The sequence below is a fragment of the Stenella coeruleoalba genome (genome assembly GCF_951394435.1).
Source record: "Stenella coeruleoalba genome assembly, chromosome: 5".
Taxonomy (NCBI): Eukaryota; Metazoa; Chordata; class Mammalia; order Artiodactyla; family Delphinidae; genus Stenella; species Stenella coeruleoalba.
Genome location: NC_137150.1, coordinates 143,071,608 through 143,088,813, shown reverse-complemented (window position 1 = coordinate 143,088,813; position 17,206 = coordinate 143,071,608). Strand labels below are relative to the sequence as shown.

Here is a 17,206-nt window from a genome sequence, read left to right as displayed (position 1 = left end):
AAAGCCCTTCAATGGGACAGTGAGGGGCCAGCGGGCCAGGTGGACCAGCCTTAAGAAGAAGGCGGTATCTGGGCAGGGCCACCACGTCCCCAGGGCTACGGTCAGGGCTGCGTGAGGGCAGCACGGCTGCCCGGGGCGGTGCTCTATCCTGTCTCTGGACATCTCCAGGGCTATAGAAGGACACGTATGTCCAGCCAAAGGAGAAGGGCCTGGCTCCATAGTGGCTTTAATGGAAGTTTTCAGACTCACAGGAGAGAGGGCCCTGTGAAGACCCCTTGAGTGTCCTGACCGCACCCACCCGACCCTGGCACTTCAAGCCAACCCTAGATGGGCCAGCGCCCATCCTCCGGACTCTGGGACAGCAGGCACAGGTAAGTCCCCAGGTGTCTGAGCCAGCCGTGTGGAAGGGTCCCGCCTGCGGACGCGCTGCCACGCACCGAGTGCAAGTGCCCGACACACAGCGAGGCCGAGCAACTGAAACGCCAGAGCTCGGGGCAGAGAAAAGCGTCCTGCAGGGCCAAGCAAGGAGGCGGGTGGTTTGTGCTCAGAAGACCCCAACCTGCCTGAAGGGCTTCCGCAAAGCATTCCTAAAGGCCCCGTGACAGAGGCGGGTGGCAGGGCATGTGATCAGCTCGTGCACAGCTCTCTGACTGGTTGATGGTGAGGTAACAGGCTGGTTAACATGTGGCACCGGGAGGTCTGGGGGCTACGTGCTCAGGGTCATCAAGTAGTTAATTTCTTCCACTTAGTGGTGGTTTTTAGCACCTGAAAAACTCAGGAAATATGCTCAAGGTACTATTACCTGGGCACTTCAGAAAGGAGCTACGGCAAAGGATGTGCGAGAGGGGTCTGCCCACCCCCCCAAGGCCCCAATGGGTCCCGCCTGATTACAGACACACCCCGTGAGAACGGGCCATCCAGGCTGGACGGGGGACACTCAGGGGGACGCTGGCCAGCACCAAGGAGGCAGCGGCACCACGTCGAGCCTGTCCCGTCCGCTCCCTCCTGAAGCCTGCGTATCACTTCTCTCCATCCCAGCACCAAGCCCCCTCGGACTCAGCCCGGGACAGGCCAAAGACCACAGTGTCCCCCCTCAGAGGAACGTTCTGGAATGGCAGGAGAGGAGAGGACAGAGCAGGTGCTCAGGCCACCCCACCTGGTGACAGGGGAGGAGCACCTGCCGGTGACCAGGCCTGGCCTCACCGACCTGAGAACACAGCTCCAGAAATCGCCACCCCCACAAAGGCGGCTCGGGGGGGCCCCTGTCCCTCCTAGTGGCCAGGAGGGCCTCCTGGCTAGTGTGTGGAGCACAGGACAGAGGCACTCCGTGCACCTCGTGGGAGACAACCAGGGCTAACAGCAGGCCAACGTCCCCCCAGCGGGGCCCCAGCTTCGCTGAGCTGCCCACGTGAAGGGGCCCGTCTAGACAAGGAGCAGCCTGCGGCCCCTTCCCGGGCGGCATCAGCGCCCCCAGGTCAGGGAGCACCTGCACACCGGGATGGGTCACAGACACACAGTCCACGTGGGGACACCGGAAGAGCTTTCACTTGTAATGTCGCTTCTCTCTCTTCTACAACGTGCACGTCCTGCTTTTTCAACTATGAAATGTTGTATTTTACAGAAGTAATTTTAGCAGGAGGCTGGTCCCTAACTTCCAAGTTTCCGCCAGTGGCGCGCTGCGCTGCAAGGAGGGGCCCCGTGGCCATTCAGTGTGGACGACTCGGCATCCACCCAGGCACTGGCTCAGCTGCCGTGGAGCCAGGAGCTCAGACAGGAGCCCAGAGCTACCGCGGAGCACAGGCCAGTAGAGCGCCTGCCCTGCCAGCGCCGCACGCAAGCGCTCCCAGGGTCTGGACCCTGGCCCACCTGAGGCCTCCTGCACCCATGACCCGAACGCCAGCAGCACAGCACAGCTGGGGCAGGGGTACACAACACACCCATCGTGTCACAGCTCCGAGGGTCAGTGTGAGCCACGGCAGGGTACAGGCCCCACCTGTCATGCTGTCGCTGGCCAGTGTCCAGGGTAGACTCAGGCGGGCCAGTGTTCACTCGTGTCTGCCCTCAGAAGAATGAAGGGGAACCACCAGGGTGGGCCAGGCAGCTACTCTGCGGGACTGAGGGCCCAAGGTCCCACCTGTCAGTGGGAGGAGGACCACACCCCACTCTATAGCCAGGCCACTGGGGTGCCACGAAGAGGAGATGGTAACACCGGGAGCAGAGGCCCAGGCTGAGGCTCCAAGAGGGAAGCGCCGAGAGAGGCCCTGGAGCTGGGCAGGGAGGCCCCGTGTCCGCAGGGACGCTCCAGCCACTGGCAGGGGACACAGGGGGCTTCTGGGCCACTCCCATCGCCCACCCTGAGCCCAGTATCCCGGCGAGCATGGGCACTTAGCAAACGTTCACCACACTACGTGGACTTCGCTTTTGACCACAAAAACACCTCCTAAGGCCACCTGGCCTCCCCCGACACAAGAATTCAGCCACCCCAGACTTCCTGGTGGCGCAGTGGTTGAGAGTCCGCCTGCCGATGCAGGGGACGCGGGTTCGTGCCCCGGTCTGGGAAGATCCCACATGCCGCAGAGCGGCTGCCCCCGTGAGCCATGGCCGCTGGGCCTGCGCGTCCTGGTCCTGTGCTCCGCAGCGGGAGGGGCCGCGGCGGTGAGGGGCCCACGTACCCCCCCCAAAAAAAAAGAATTCAGCCACCCCTGCACTGGCACTGGTGGGACGGGCATGGGGGCTCTCACTGCTCAGCCCAGCACGGGGAAGCGGGGCAGCGGGCGGAGGGCGAGGGTTATGATGTGATTTCTTTTGTGTTATAATTCCTACTCATCCCGTGTGACACACACGTGAGCTGTGAAGACACGTTAGATGGTTCAAAATGGAGCCACAGTGGCCAATGTGAACCTCCGCGTCAGCTGTTCTGAAACGTCCGCTGCAGGACCGCGAGTGTCGTAGTGATGAACTGAGAGCATTACCTTAGATGAGAAGTTTGATGGGGCACGTACGTCACTGAAACAGAAGAAACAGCTGATAAAGCCCAGACCCCCTTTCTGGGACAAACGCTGTTCCCTGAAGAGACCCCTGAGCCCAGCGACTGGAGCCGACTCCACGCTACCGAGAGCTGTTCAGAGGCGCTGCCCGAGGCCCTCCTGCTCAGCCGCGGGGACCTGCCGCCGGCTAAGATGCCGCCTCCTGCCCGAAGACTCCGGCAGTGGTCCGGCACCTCTCCTCTCTGACCACCTGTGTCCTGTGCTGTGCGCCATAAGCCGAGTGACCGTCCACCTCCACCCCCGCGACTCTGACCTGCCCTTCCTGCTGGGCCCTGCAACAAAACAGCGCAAGAACTGGGGTGCAGGGCACGCTGCGGGACACTGGGGTCCCTGTGCACCCAGCTCCTCGGCACCTTGGGCCCATCCACACACGCCTCCTCACAAGGCCACGCTGCAGCCAAATCCCCTGCACTTCCCACCAGCCGAGAGCCCGTCCAGAGCTGGGAAGAAGGCGCTGGGAAACACCCCGTCCTGCAAGCAGGAGGAGCGGCCCGAGGGCCCCAACCCTTCGCTCTCCAAACCCAGCAGGCAGGCTCCTCCGTGCCCTTCCCTGCTTCTGTCTGTCCAAAAGAACGGGCTCAACGCAGGCAGAGCAAGGTGAGAAGAGCCCAGCAGTGGGGCCCTTCCTGTCCCCCAGCTGCCAGCAGGCCCAGAGCAGGGGCCCATGCCTTCCATCCTCTGGTCGAGCACACAGAGCTCAGGCCCCGCTAGTCAAGGTGGCCCTGGAGACAGTGGGCACCCCTCTCAGGGCCTCCCCCCACAGTCAGGAGGCAAGCGCCCGGGCAGCACGCGGGGTGCTCAGGGCCTGCGGCCACAGAGGACGGCGGGCACCACGCACCACGGCCAAGACCAGGAAGGCATCCTCCAGCCCCCAGCCCCCCAAATGCCGCTGCCCACCGGAGACCTCCAGGACTCCCCTCAGCGGCCTCAAGAGGCCAGGGAGGCCAAAGGGGAGAGTGAACCACCCGTGGCCAAAGTGGGTCTCCACGGAGCAGCAGCTCCCTCCAGGCCTTGACCTTCCTGTTCCTGTTACACTCGGGCCGGATGGACATGAGTAAAGCTTAGTAAAGCTCCAAGTGGATTATTCTGTCACAGCCCTGGCGTCACAGCCCTGGGGTCACAGCCCTGGCGTCACAGACCTGACTTGAAAGGCGGGGCAAGTCCCTCAATGGGGAGCTGCATCAGAAGTCCCTAAAGACAGCCTCTGGGAAGCGCTCGGTCCGCCTGCACCCCAAGGTCAGCGCTCCCAAGCCTCCTCTCCTCCTCCAGGCAGCACCCGCTCCAGGTCTGGGCTCAGCCTGGAGACGCAGGGACGCAGCTCTGCTGCCCTCTGCTGAGCACCTGCCTCGGAGGAAACCGGGTTCCGGAGGAAACCGCAGCGGTTGGCCAACGGGGGGAAGCTCAGGCCGCAGGGAAAGGGAAGGTCAGGGCAGAGCTTTCTGCCTGGGTGGGGGAAGGGGGCGTCTCAGCAGCGCAGCCCACAGGACATGAAGGCGGGTGACCCCGAGGCCAAGTCCCTCCACTGGGGCCTCGACGCCTGCTTGTCCACTCACCACGGTCCCCTCCCCAACCTCTTCCACCCAGAGCCCCCGCAGACGCGCTGCCACCGCCACGTCCTCCCTCCTGTCCTTCTGCTCCCGTGTCCCTAACCAAGCCCGTCTTCCACCCGCGCACGTCCCCGTGTGAGTCCAGGGGCCAGGACTGCCCAGCCCAGGGTACAGGCGAACAACTGGCAACAGCGCAGGTGCTTTACCTGAGCACGGACTGGGCTTGCTTCCCGCAGCACCACAGCACAGAGAACACAGAACTGGAGGGCGGTGCTCCGTGCGGGGCAGGATGCGGGAGCCCGCCCCGCCCTCCACCCGCCCTCCAGTCCGGATGCGGAGGAGCTGAGGCTGCTCCCTTGCAGGTGCAGATCCGTGGGCCGCAGGCCCAAGCCTCAGGGCGAAGCTGAGTTCTGCTGCTGGTGGGGGGCGGGAGGCCCATCACTGCAGAGCCCAGTGGTCCCCTCACAGGAAACTCAGGGCCCCTGCCTGGAATCAGAAGGAAAACTGGGGGGCAGACCTGGTCCCAAAGGCTCCCGGAGGAAGCTAAAGAGATGCCACCAGCAAGCCCCACCCTCCCGCCCCCCACACCCCCGGGGTCAACCAGGCCCCACTGCGTCCAGGCTGCAGGGCAGGGTGTGAGCGCCGGTCTGCACTGGGAGGGGAGTCCAGCAGACATGCGTCCACCCCGGGGCAGGGAGCGGGGGGCACCCACAACCAGGCTCCTCTGGGACCACATGGACCACACAGGCACAGTGGCCAGGGACGCGGGGAGCAGTGCTGTTTGCGCCTCAGCCCAGGGCAAGGACGTGCTCACCCAGGCAGACAGCGCCCTCGCCGTCACGGCCCAGCAGGCCACTGAGCAGAGCCGAGTCACCGGATGCCACTTTCCACATGACCTGCCTCTGCCCCGGGCCACCGGTCCCAGCTCAAACCCGGGGGAGCCACAAGGCCCATAGCCCAAGAGATCCAGGGCACTGGCCAATCAGGAGGCAGGTCTGAGGAACCCCAAAACGCAAGCGCAGCTGGAGAGGGAGGCGTGGGTGTGGTGAAAGACACCTGCCACCGGGAACCAGGGCGCCTCAGCCAGCAGAGGGCCTCGCTCAACGGGACACGTGGCCGATTACTCCTCCAGCATCACCGGGCACTTACGGAAGCCAGGCCCAGGTGCCGTTCCCCACTTTCCATGTTTACTGACTCATCTGAACCCCAAAGCAGGCGGCACTGAGGACGCAAGGACCAGTATCACCCCGTTACAGGTGAGCAGCCAGGGGCCAGAGAGCCAAGCACCCCGCCCAAGCCCCCAGCTGCGGCTCCGGAGCACACGCCCCACAACCACCATGGCCCACCCACTTCCTCCAGTCCCGGGGACTCTGCCAGCCGCAAGGCCGCAGAGCGCACAGCTGCCAGCACTCTGCGCCCCAGAGCCCGGGCCCTCTCCTTCTGTAAATTTTCTTTAATTTTCTGTATATTATGACACTCTGACATCCTTAATAGAAACAAAACAAAACACCTTTCTGGCTGCAGAGAGACTGCTTTCTGCGGGCTTTGATGAGCCTTTTCCTGAGCTGCTCTCTCTCCTCGTCACAGCCCACAGACCACCTCAGAAAAGAAAATAAACCCTTCCTTCCTCTTCTCCCTGTCCCCCTCCACACCCTGTGGTTTTCAGGCCACACCACCCAGATTTTAAGTGCCCCCTCTGATGGGAAGTGACATCTGCTCTTTCTGGTTGGCCATGCTCTCCGGGCAGCCAATGCTGTGGGAGGCGGCCTGGGATTTTGTAAAACCCCTCAGATTTAGCACGAAGGCTCAGGGGTAACTGAGGTCTGCCTGCCCCAACTGAGACAGTCCCGCAGATCAGGACCGCAAGGGCTGATCAGGAGATCTGGATGACAGCCCATCACAGCTCAGGACCGAGAGGAGATGGGGGCTTCTACGCTCCTGCAGCCGCGAGGCAGGACCCACTAGGCCCTGGGCCAGTGTCCTGAACCTGGCAGCATCGGAGACCCCTGGAGGGGGTGTGAAAACAAGGTTCCGCAGGTCTGGGATGGGACCCCAGGGGTGCTGGTGCTGGCCAGAAAAGCCATCAAAACTGCCCGGTACACAAACCGTAAGAGGACCGATGAACACACAGAAAGCTGTTTGATCACGTGGGTCACCAAAGGGACCTGAGAGGCCATGGCTCCGGCCCGCCAGGCACACCCTGCCCGCCCAAACGAAGGCAAGTCCCTGCGGCACCCGCCATGGGAAAGCACTCAGGCAGGTCACGCAGCCAGAGCGGCAGTGTGCTCTGCGGAACCATCCCCAGAAACAGCAGGAGAGCCTGAGGCCGGGAATACGGCACCCACACGCACCACTCTGGATGTCAGCACTACTGTGGGCTGGAGGCAAACAGAATCCGCAGGTGCAGAAAGAAGCCATCCAGAACTGCCCTATCTGACCAAAAACAGACAATTCTGAAATGAGGGCCACCACGCATCCCCTCTTCCAAGGAAGTCTCATGGCCACGAGGACACCAGAGCCGGCGCCACATAGACCTGCGTGAACCTTCCTCTATGTATTCACCACCCCCCCGAAGTTTGCCCTCGGAAGCCCACAGCATCACTGCTCTTCGCTAAGATGCTACAGAGCCCCAAGTCCTCACCACCACTTTGAGTTACTCATCACTGAGGTTTCTCCCATGTGATGTGACCTGCACACCGTAGTAGTTTGTTTTTCTCTTGTTAATCTCTCTTTGTTAGTCTAACTTGCAGGGTCCTAGCCAAGAACCTAGGAGGGTAGAGGGGAGAAGGCTTCCCTCCCTACAGCTTCAACATACAAGGAATGGCAAGGAGATTCCGATAATCTCCCCAGTGAAATAAAAAAAAATCCAAAGCAGTGATGCAAACAACATGACCTCCTGAGAGATGCCTGATGTAAGCCATACCTGTGAGATAACTACAGCTTACAACCGCAACAGCTGTTTACAAACTTAGATGGAAATGCTAGAAGCCCTGCCCCGGAGGCCAGGGTGCTCCCCACAGGGCTACAGACGCTTCTGTTCTCAACGGCTCATCTGTAAACGTGCAGCTCACGTGTGCGGCATGAAGCTTCTCTCCAGGAAGCGGTGGCGGTGTGGCCACCCAGGGCAGGAGAGCCGCTCCTCTCCTCCAGGAGCAGCCCAGATGGGACGCTGGAGCTAGGAACACCACAAAGCCCCAAGTGGGGGAGGTGCAGGAGGAAAAGCGACCTCCCCCACGTGATGAGCACGTGAAGGAAAAGGGGAGCGGGGGCTGCCACGCACCCTTGTTCCCCCCTGGTTCCGACTGAGGCAAGCACGAGGATGGGAGATTCTTTTACTTCGTTTACCTGAAATAAGGAATTACCGCTGATCTGTTTAGGTGTGATAATGGCCTTGTAGGCGTGTTTACGTCTTTTCTTCTAAGAGCTCTTAAAAATACTAACTAAAGAATTCCTGAGGGAAATGCTGTTTGTTTCAAAATAACCCAGTACTGTGTGTGCTGAAACAGAGGATGGGCACATGGACTGTCTTATACCATCTTCTGCTTAGTACATCCTTAAAATTTTCCACTAATACAACAAATCTCTTCGAAGTGCACAGGCGCACCTGCAGTCTGCTCTGACCCGTGCCCGCGAGCACGTGGAAGCGGGCCTGGCGCCCACCCCTGAGGTCCGTCCTGCCTGCTCTCACCTCTCCTGACGGAGGCGCTGCTCCTCGCGTCCACGTCCAGCTTCTGCACCAAGGCGCTGGGGTCTATCGTGGTCCCGGCAAACACACTGGCATTCATGAAGGCCCACTCCTGAAATGGAAACAGGGGAGACCTAAGACCTGCTTCAGAGTGGCTTCAGAGACCCCTCGGCGAGGGCCGGACCCCGGCTTTTCCAGAGCGGGAGCTGGAGAGGAGCCCGAGGCCACCCCAGCTCAGACCCCAGAGCTCTCAAGCCACATCCTTTCTGCAGCCTCAGTTCACCACCCAGGCCTGGATCCTGGTTGCAGGACCCTTTGAGACCAGATGCAGGATCAGTAATGATCATGAATTGCACCCTCAACACTCAGGAGCCCTTGTGAGAGGAACCAGGTTTCCCCCCAAACCTCCCACCTTCCTACTGTCCCTCCCGTTTCACAGCCACTGTTCCATCTCAGCAGTCTCACTGTCTCCCAGCCCCGTTCATCCCACATCAAGATTTCAAAATCCTCCAGGTCACCCTGCCCATCACACTGCGCTAACCCAGACCCCGTCTCCCAGGCCTGGCCGGCTCTTTCGGGTCCAAGCTCCAGGACAGGGGCCTTGGAAGGGGCGTCAATAACACGGGGGCTTAGGCACCACCTCTGAGCAGACGCCGGCCGGGCAGCAGGCCGCCCTGGCCCGGGGGCAGCTTCCAGGAAGCGGCGCCATGGCAGGCTGGAGGTGGTGTGAGCTGAAGGCTGCACCGGCTCAGGAGTGGCCAGACAGAACGGCAAAGCCACTAGTCCCTGTGAAGGCGGGTCAAACGTCAGCTCCCTGAACTACGAGAGCAGCCTCCCAGCCACACACACGTATCCAGCGGTAAAGGGCAGATCTCTGTGGCCACGGGGGCTTAAGCACAGTCGGACCAGTAAGAGGCTTGTGCTGACCCAGGCTGCCAGGCTGAAAGGTAAAGACAAGAAACAGGAGCAGGGAGATGGGAGGCCGCACACTGGCAGAGAGCGGACCCTGAGTCACACGGCAGCCCGGAGCCAGGCCAGTGAGCAAGTAACTACCAGGTACACAGCACCAAGCCCCCGCAGCGCCACCACGCGCTAAGACATCCGGTTTTCAACACCACAGGGCGGGGCCTGTGCAAAGAAACTGGGGAGCAAGACCTAGGCAACAGACGCTGCTTCTGAGGGGCCCACGGGTTGGACTTGGCAACAGCCTCAGAGCGGCCACTGCAAATATGCTGAGGACTAAGAGACCCTGTGTAAAGAACTACAGGAAAGTATGCTGACAACATCTCACCAAACAGAGAACACCAGTAAAGAGACAGAAATCATTCAAAATAGAAGTCTTAAATATGCTACCAGGATATACTGCACAACACGGAATACAGCCAATGTTTTACAGTAACTATAAATGGAATATAACCTTTAAAATTGCGAATCACTATGTTGTACACCTGTAACTTATATAACATTGTACATCAACTATACCTCAATTTTTTAAAAACAGAAAAAAATAAATAAAATTGCAGCAATCAATTCAGTGTGGCATTGGCATAAGGATATACAAACAGATCAACAGAACATATTAGAGGCCATAAATAGACCCCCACATATATGGTCAATTGATTTTTGACAAAAGTTCCGAGATAATTTAATGGAGAACTCCAATAAATTATGTGGAAACAAAATGATATTTATATAGGGAAAAAATGATTCTCAACTCCTACTGCATACTGTAACAAATATATATATGTTTTTTATAATATATTTTTAATAATATACATATAAGTAAATAAAATTCTGGAGTAAAAAAGTACATTAATCAAAACGAAGAATTTCACTACAGAGATTCAAAAGTAAATCTAAGCTGGCAGAGGAAAACAATCAGTGAATATGAAGAAAGGTCAATAGAAATTGTACCATATGAAGAAAAGACGGAAAAAGAACAGAGCTTCACAGAAAAAAATGAATAGAAATAACCTTACACAACAGCCTTGCAGAAGAACAAATAGAGCCTCAGAACACCATTCAGTGTGCCAACCTATGTACATGTAACGGAAGCACCAGAAGAAGCGAGACAAAACAGGGCAGAAAAAGTATTCGAAGAAATTATGTCTGAACACTTGCCAAAGCTGATGGAAAACCCTAACCTATACATCCAAACTCAATGAACTTCAAGTAGGATAAACAAACTCCAAACAGAACAAGCACAGAGATCTACACCAAGACACATCATAGTCCAAACGTTTAAAGGCAAAGAGAAAATCTTGAAAGCAGCAAAAAATGACTCATCACATACAAGGGAACCCCAATAAGATTAACAGCTGACTTCTCATGAGAAGCAATGGAGGCCAGAAGGCAGTGGGATAACATAAAAGTGGTGGAAGACTGCAGTCAACCAAGAATTTTATATCCAGCAAAACTATCCTTCAAAGATGAAGGTAAAATAAAGACAGTCCCAGATAAACTAAAGCTGAGAGAGTCTCTTGCTAGTAGACCTGCCTTATAAGAAATACTAATAAAGTTTTTTAGTTTGAAAGCAAATGATACCAGCTTGCATACATAACAATAACAGCACAACAAGGGGATAAGAGGGAACGGAGTTAAACAGTAGTGAAGATTCCATCTTTCACTTGAATTAAGATGTAAATACTGATGTACATCGTGAGCCCTATGTCAACCAGCAAAGGACATCCACTGACAAAAAGTCTCTCCATGACCAAACTCTGCTCAGACTCCCCTGAGCTTTTCAACTAAACCTCGACTTTTCACAACACCAAAAGCACAAGCAACAAGGGAAAACAAGATAAACTGGACCTCATCAAAATTAAAAACTTTGTGCTTCCAAGGACAATATCAAGAAAGTAAAAAGGCAACCCATAGAAGTGAAAAAAACATTTGCAAACCATATATATCTGATAAGGGTTTACTATCTAGAATATATAAAGAACTCTGACAATTCAACAAAAAGACAATCAACATAATTTTTAAATGGGCAAAGGACTTGAACAGACATTTCTCCAAAGATATACAGTCAACAAGCCCATGAAAAAAATCCTCAACATTATTCATTAGCCCTTTGGGAAATGCAAATCAAAACAATGAAATATCACCTCACATCCAGCAGGATGGCTATAATCAAAAAGACAGACGATAACAAGTGTTGGTGAGGATGTGGAGAAATTGGAACCCTCATTTATTGCTGGTGGGACTCTTAAGATGGTGCAGCCATTGTGGAAAGTAATCTGGCAATTCCTCAAAAAGTTCAACATAGAGTTCCATACATCCTAGCAATTCCACTCCATGCACCCACAGAAAAATCTGTACACAGCAGTATTATCATGACAGCCCAAAATTTGAAACAACCGAACTATCCAACTTACGAATGGATAAATAAAATGTGACATAGTCTGGTATACCCATACAATGGAATATTTCTCAGCCATGAAAAGAATAAAGACAACAAAGAAATGGATGCTACAAAAATAGTACTATAAGGATGAACTGCAAAAGCATGCCCACTGAAAGAACCCTGACACAAAAGGCCACGAATCGTATAATTCCACTTGTATGAAACATCCAGAAGAGGCATATATATACAGAAAGCAGATTCACAGTTGCCAGAATGACTGATAATAAGTATGGGGTTTCCTTTTAGGCTGATGAAAATATTCTGAAGTCTGTAGTGATGGTTGTGCAAATCTGTGAATATACTAAAAAAAAAAAACCCCATTAAATTGTACACTTTAAATGGGTGAGTTTTATGACATGAATTCTACCCCAATAAAGTTTTTATGAAAACCAGGGCACTGATGCCAGATCCTGGGTTCAAACATCAGCTCCTCCACGAGCAGCTGAATGTCCTTGGTAATTTATTGAAACTCTCAGCTTTTTCCTCATTTCAGCAAAATGAGGCTTGGGGCTGTTATGAAGAAGTAAAGTGCCTGGCACACAGCAAGTGCTTAACAAACACGGCTGCTCTCTTGATCATTACTGATCCAAAGCCACAGTCCCCACAAACCAGCAAGATTTTGTCCACTGTCCGGGTGCTAGCCCCTTGGTTACAAACACCAGTAAATGCTTCCAGGAAGCTCCAGGGTCAGCACCTGGATAAACAAAACATGGTCTAACCAAACAGTGGAACACCGTTCCACCACAAAAAAGAATAGCACTGATATACATCATACAACCCGCAAGAGCGCTGAAAACGCTATGCTAAGTCCAAGAAGCCAAACGCAAAGGCCACGACTCCATCCATAGGAAATGTACCGAACAGAGGCAGAAAGATCAGTGGTTGCTTAGGGCTAGGTAAGATGGGGGGACGGGGGGGACTGCTACAGGGTACAGGGTCTCTTCAGTTTGCTCTTCGTTGTTTCCGTTAATCCTGGGAATTCCCTTTCCTTTCCTCGGAGCACAGCTACGATGCACACGAATTTTTGCCATTTTCGCGCAGCATTTCTACACGTGGGGATGGGAGGTTTCTGGTCCTCCCTCGCAGAACTCCAAACGCGGAGCAAGTCAACGCCTCCCAGGCCGTCGCGCACTTGAGCAGCCGAGCCTCGGGGCCCACGGAGGCCACGACACTTCGCGGACCGGGAAGACCCGCTGGCCGCGCGGTAAACTCCGCCGAGTCCCAGGGCGGTCCTGGGGTCGCGGGGACCCTTCGGGGGCGACAGAGGGGCGCCCACAAAGCACGCGGGGCTGGAGCCGGCCCGGGACTCCCGAGGCCGCAAAGTGTGGAGCCCCGACCCCGGCCCGCGGCCCCCTTCCCCCACCCGCAGCCCTTCCCCACTCCCACGGCCCGCGGTGTCCCCAGCTTACCTTCCCCCCGACTCCGCCAGCCGAGGCCTGCAGAGAGGCCGCCTCCCGGGCGGGGGGCGTGGGGCAGGGCGCGGCCTCCCCCGTGGGCCTCACGGCAGCCTTGTGCACCCGGGACCGCAGGCCCCTCACTTTCCCCATGTCCGCGGCGGAGATCCACAACCGGCCGGAAGCCCAAGAGCACACGCGGCACAAGCTGCCGGAAGCCGGTCCTTAGCTCTGGCGGCCCGGTGGAAACAAAAACCGCTGTGGCTGGAGTCCGCTACCCTGCCCGCGCCGGCCGCGAAGCGCCAGAGAGGAGTATGGCGGGGCCGCAGAGGGGCGGGGCTGCGGTGTGGGGGCGGGGTCGCGCTCCTCGTCCCGCCTTTGGCTCCGCCCCGCCTCCCGGGGCAGGTGTGGCTAATTGCTGGAATCACGCAGCCTCCCTGTGATCTGGAGAATGATGGTTACAGCGCTGGAGGGGATCAAGGTTGTTGCAACACACGAGTGTGCTTGCTTGTGCCTGTCAAAAACGCCCTGCGGGGAGGAAGAGAATCGGAGGACTGGGGAACCCCTAAAGGAAACCCCATACTTATTAAAACACCTCAGAGGCATCAGGCCAGGATTTATAGGGGCGACTTCACAGAACGGATCTGGGCTGGGGCCAGAGAGAAATGTCCCTGGAAGAAACCCCAGAAGCCAGCTCTCAGACTCGGCACCCCGACTCTGTCAGTGGCCCTGCTATCACCACTGCCTGCCCAGGGCCAGGTTGGGTGTCTGACCGGCGCCTGCCAGACCAGCTTCCTTTGGCTAGAACCTGTTTCCTGGCTGTGACCCAGACTAGTGGAACTTCTGGGGAGACTTTCTGGAGCATGGAGAAGGCCAAGCCCACCACCCACTCGTGTCCCCACTCATCTGGTGGCACCTACAACTTCCTTAAGGGGTGTCACGAGTCATTCTCTGGTTCCACCAGACCTAAGGAGAACACAGAGGTAATGACTGCCGGGTACACGTGCTGCCAGGGTGCATGCAGCCAGAGGCCTGCTGGGCGGCCTCCATTTCAGAGTCTGCGTTTTGCATTCTCTGTACAGCCCATGCTTTCTCAATAGAAGGAAAAGAACGTCCAACTGCTGCAAAATGGATCTGTTATGAGTTTTTTAAATCCTGGGGCCCGTTCCCTCTCTTTCCCTTCATCCCTCTGCGTGACCAGGCCACACCCTGCTACCCTGACACTTTCATCTGCAGCCCCGACCTCTCTCTGGGTCTCCACCTGAAATTGAGAGAATCTTAAAGTGGAATTCTTGGTTCCCATCCCAACCTGCCCCCACTACCCGGGCAGCATATTCCCCTTCAGAAGAAATGGCTCGGGCACTCACACAGCCCCCCAAGCCCCAAACCGAGGCGTCACCTTGGCTAGCGTCCCCTCTCCCTGTCACATCCAACCCAAGAGCCCCTTTATCACTCCCTCCAAATTCCAGCCCCACCTGGGCTCCTGCCCTGGCCTCCTCACTGGAGGCCCTTACCTCCCCTTACCTCCCCAGAGGGGCCACGGCCATGATCGCCCTGGAAAGGCTACCCCTGGCTTTGGCCTCCAGGGGAGGACCCCTCCCTCAGCCGCTCTGTCCTTCCCAGCGCTCAGTCGTGTCTCCTCTGTCCCATGTGCCGTCCGCCTCCCTGCGGGACCTCGCGGCCTTGGTGGTCTCTGGACAGGCCACGCCCCCCGTGCTGGAGGCGCGAGTTAATTCTTCTGTCGCGGGAGGGCGCCCGCGGCCCGCGTGGGTTTCTCTGGAGGAGCTGGGCGCCGCGGGCGCAGGCGCGGGCGTGCTGTGGATGCCAGCGCGGGCCCTTCCCCGGACCCCGAGCGCCTTCAGCCTCCGCAGGTCGCGGACCTCCTCGCGGGTCCGGTGGTCCCAGGAAGTCGTGGAAGGATGGCTTCCGGGAGAGCCTCGGGGCAAACACCCGGCCGCCCATCCCAGTCCACCCGGCCCTTCGGGGCCCTCCGCAAGGACTTCCGGATGACGCCCCCGCTCTCTGCTCTCGGGTTTCCCAAACCCCACCAGGCTGCGCGTTAGAGCGCACAGCACCTGCGAACAGCGGGGCTGCAGACCCCCGGTTCTGACCCGCTGCTCCTCCCAGCGCCCGCGGCTCCTTGCGGCGTGGGCGCCGCCCTGGCCAGTGACCGGGCTGGGACGTGGAGCCCCAGGGCCCACTGCATCCCAGCCCTGACTAACCCTGGGCCAATGCCCCGACCCCACGCATCTCCATGTGCCGACTGTCAGGACTTCCTTCCTGGGGTGGTCCTGGGGCTGCAGCAGCCTCCCGCGTACAGCGCCCAGCCCGGTGAACCTGGCCCCGGATAAGCCTTCCTTAGCCCTCCTCAGCCTCAGGAAGGCGTCCTATCAGCCCCCTCCCTGGCCACACTCCTCTCCCCTCAGCCCCTGCCGGGCCTGAGTCTAGGTCTCGGGCGCCCCTGGGGGCCTCTCCCCGGAGAGGAGGCCCGGTTCACGCGCCCCCAGCGAGCTGGCCAGGCTTGGAGGTGACTTGGGCAAGGTAGGAGCCTCAGTTTCCCCATCTCTACACTGGGTTGCCGCAGGGGTTCTTTGAGGACTGTCAGGTAAAGCACCAGGAAGCCCCTGTGGGCAGCCGGTGCTCAGATTCCAGTGGCAGCAAGTCGGTAGGGAAGCAAACCCGGCAGTCTGGCGGCTCAGGGGCGGGCCGTCGGGGTGTCAGCGTCAGCACCAGGCAGGGTGCCCCGCGGCAGGCGGAGGTTCGGCGCGCGGGCCTTGGGGCGTGTGAGCCGGGCGGGGGCAAAGAAAAGTCCTCGATGTGAGGACCTTCCTGCCCCGCCCTGCTGCCCCGGGGCGATGGGGGCGGAGGCGGCTCCCCACCCTCTCCGCTTCTGCAGGCGCGCCCCGAGGACCCCTAAGGAAGCGGCTCCGGGAAGGAGGCGCCAGACTCCAGGGCGTGCGGCTGGGGCGTGCCCCAGCCTCGCGGTCGAGTGGGCTCCGTCCACCGGCTACGGATTGGGAGAATGAGGCCGGCGTTGGGGTTAAAAATGATCGGTTTGGGTCTCTGCGGGGCCGTTTGTCGTCTGAGCATCCCCCAAACAGGAGGAATTTCTGGGAATCGGGCACGCGTGCCTCCCGCTTGGCTCTGGGACAGCGCGGCCCGGTCCCAACCTGTGCGCCTCTGCGCGCGGCGACCACGGGGTTAGCGGGTACCGCCCGTCTGCGCCCAGCAATGCGACAGGAAGGTCTGGCAAACTATTTGGGGTTGTGCAGTTGCCGCACTGGGAAACTCTTGGGGTAAAATAATGCGTCCTCAGTGTGGTCGCGGGGGAGAGGGGGGGTGATCGGGAGGAAGTGGTGAGGGAGGGGCGAGAGGATGAGGCCGGGCAGGAGGTTACCCGGGTCGCGATTTCCACTTGACTCCGCGGGCTAAGAGACGCGGTGGCCCTGGCCCGTGGCACTCCGGGGAGCCCCGCAGCCTGGCGCCCTCCTTCCAGCTCTGTTCCTTTTCCTCCTTTTAGCCCTCCCCCATCTAGAGAGAGAGCCAGCGGATGGGGGTGGGTCCGTAGGTTTTTGGTTTGTGGTCTCATTAACTTGATTTACAGTAACACCCTTTTCTGATTACAAAATTAATACGTGGCTATCATAGACAATTTGGAAAATATAGAAATCTAGTTCTGAAGTTAAAATCCCTTTAATCCCGTTGCCCAGAGATGTCCCCACAGTGCACAGTGTGCACACCCCTCGAGCCTCTCTCTTTTCCCTCCCTGGGTGGTGCAGCCTTTGTAACTAGGAAGTTTGATCGTTGCTAAAATGCGGAAAGGATTAGGTCTCCGTGACACCCACGCAGCACACAGTCCAGGGTCAGCCAGCTTGCAGCTCAGCTCTGACAGCTCGGCCCCACCTCCTACCCATGTGACCTTCAGTGGGTCGCTCCCTGCTGGACGGTGCCACGCCCAGATTAGGGCAGTGTTCCTCCCCAGCTCCACCTCGGCTTCACCCCAAGCTTAGCCAGCCTCTGGGTGCCCTGCTCTCCGCTCCTGACCGCCTGCCCTGCCCCCGCTTCGGCAGCCTTGCTGGGCTGGCCTGGCACTTGGCCCTGACCCCTGCCCCACCTCCGTGTTCCCA

General features: G+C 58.0%; 1 protein-coding gene across 2 annotated transcripts in view; it reads right to left on the bottom strand.

Moving 5' to 3' along the window:
• The window catches only part of SLX9 (SLX9 ribosome biogenesis factor), a 29,226-nt gene extending 15,515 nt beyond the window's left edge, over window positions 1-13,711 (bottom strand). The window contains exons 1-2 of one of the 2 annotated variants that reach the window (XM_079923199.1): window positions 13,095-13,711; window positions 8,283-8,391 (exon numbers count right to left, since the gene is read on the bottom strand). In XM_079923199.1, coding sequence (XP_079779325.1) covers window positions 8,283-8,391; window positions 13,095-13,232 — 247 coding nt within the window. In that variant the 5' untranslated portion in view covers window positions 13,233-13,711. The remainder of the gene's footprint in view (window positions 1-8,282; window positions 8,392-13,094) is intronic. The other variant, XM_079923200.1, reaches the window with a different exon arrangement.
• Between the last annotated feature and the right edge of the window lie 3,495 nt (window positions 13,712-17,206).